The sequence below is a fragment of the Propithecus coquereli genome, unplaced genomic scaffold (assembly GCF_000956105.1).
Source record: "Propithecus coquereli isolate 6110/MARCELLA unplaced genomic scaffold, Pcoq_1.0 Scaffold7438, whole genome shotgun sequence".
NCBI lineage: Eukaryota > Metazoa > Chordata > Mammalia > Primates > Indriidae > Propithecus > Propithecus coquereli.
The window spans coordinates 21,042-22,244 of NW_012153550.1; the positions used below are offsets into that span (position 1 = coordinate 21,042).

At 36.5% G+C, this 1,203-nt stretch overlaps 1 protein-coding gene across 1 annotated transcript in view; it reads left to right on the forward strand.

Annotated features, from left to right (window-relative positions):
* The window catches only part of LOC105824498 (alpha- and gamma-adaptin-binding protein p34-like), a gene marked incomplete at both ends in the record, with an annotated part of 3,616 nt that extends 3,345 nt beyond the window's left edge, over positions 1-271 (forward strand). The window contains one exon of the mRNA XM_012661951.1: positions 182-271. Within this exon, the coding sequence (XP_012517405.1) occupies positions 182-271 (90 nt within the window). The remainder of the gene's footprint in view (positions 1-181) is intronic.
* Positions 272-1,203: the final 932 nt, after the last annotated feature.

Below are 1,203 nucleotides of genomic sequence, written 5' to 3' on the forward strand. Positions count from 1 at the left end.
TTTTTTTTAAGAATGGATACTTTGTGTTTGAGAAATCATCTTCTTTATATTATTTTAGATACCTAGAATAAATTTAGAATAACATAGACATTAAAGGAATACATTGAGATTTGTGGAGAGTATTGCAGGGATATTCATGTTTTATTTTTACTTATAAAGATTCTTTTGCACATTATTTTAGGTGTAAACCGACAAAAAGCTCAAGAATGGTGCATCAAACATGGCTTTGAATTAGTAGAACTTAGTCCAGAGGAGTTGCCAGAGGAAGATGGTAGGTGTTTATGTGTTAGTATAACAGAAAACGTGGCATTTAGATTGAGGTACGAGAGATTATTTTAATTCAGAGAAGAAGAATCACAGTGAAATTCAAGAAATATTTTTTCCTCAGCTGTTTGAAAAGATCTGAGCAAAATTCGCTGATGTGGTCTTACCATTAATGTAATAATCCATTTATTTAGTTTCACCATCCATTTTAGCACTTTTGAAAATATTGTTCGTTTTTCTTACGGATAAAGGTAAAGGATTTTTATCTAAAATCTTTGTCATTTCCCCAATCCCTTATCCTTTCCCACTATCAAAGGAGAGTTAGACCTATATTCATAGATAAAGCTTATGTGTCTTATTTCAAATCCACAGTAACCTAAGGCTGAATTCCCAGGAACTCCAGGGGGCATGGCAGACCTATTTGTATATCTTTTGGACATTTGAAACCAAAAATAGATCCAGAATGGCTTCTCCCCATGTACCCCCTCCCCCCAGTAGATCTACATTAACTGCCTTCTCCTGCTGTCTGGACCTTCTATTTCTTCCTTCTCTTCTTCTTCCCTCCCCCTTTTCTTTTCTCATCTTTTCTTCTTCCAAGTGTAGCCATTGTGGGATCTACCAGGATAAGATGGCTTTTGGCCCACCAAACCTTATAATCTGGTACAGGAGATAAAATGTGTATGCAAATAATTGAATTACCAAGTGGAATGCCATAAGTATTATAGAAAAAATACTGGTGCCCTGATATTTCAGAGACAGGAGAGATTATTTCTCTTTAGGAATTCAGAGATTGTGTTGGCACCACGAACTCTTCACATGTCACCTGTTCCATGGGGAAGAAGTGGAAAAAGTACTAGACTTATAGTTAGAGGACCAGTGGAAGGGTGGCATTGAATGCCAGTTGTTCCAAAAGACATTCTAGGCAGGGGCAACCAGTAT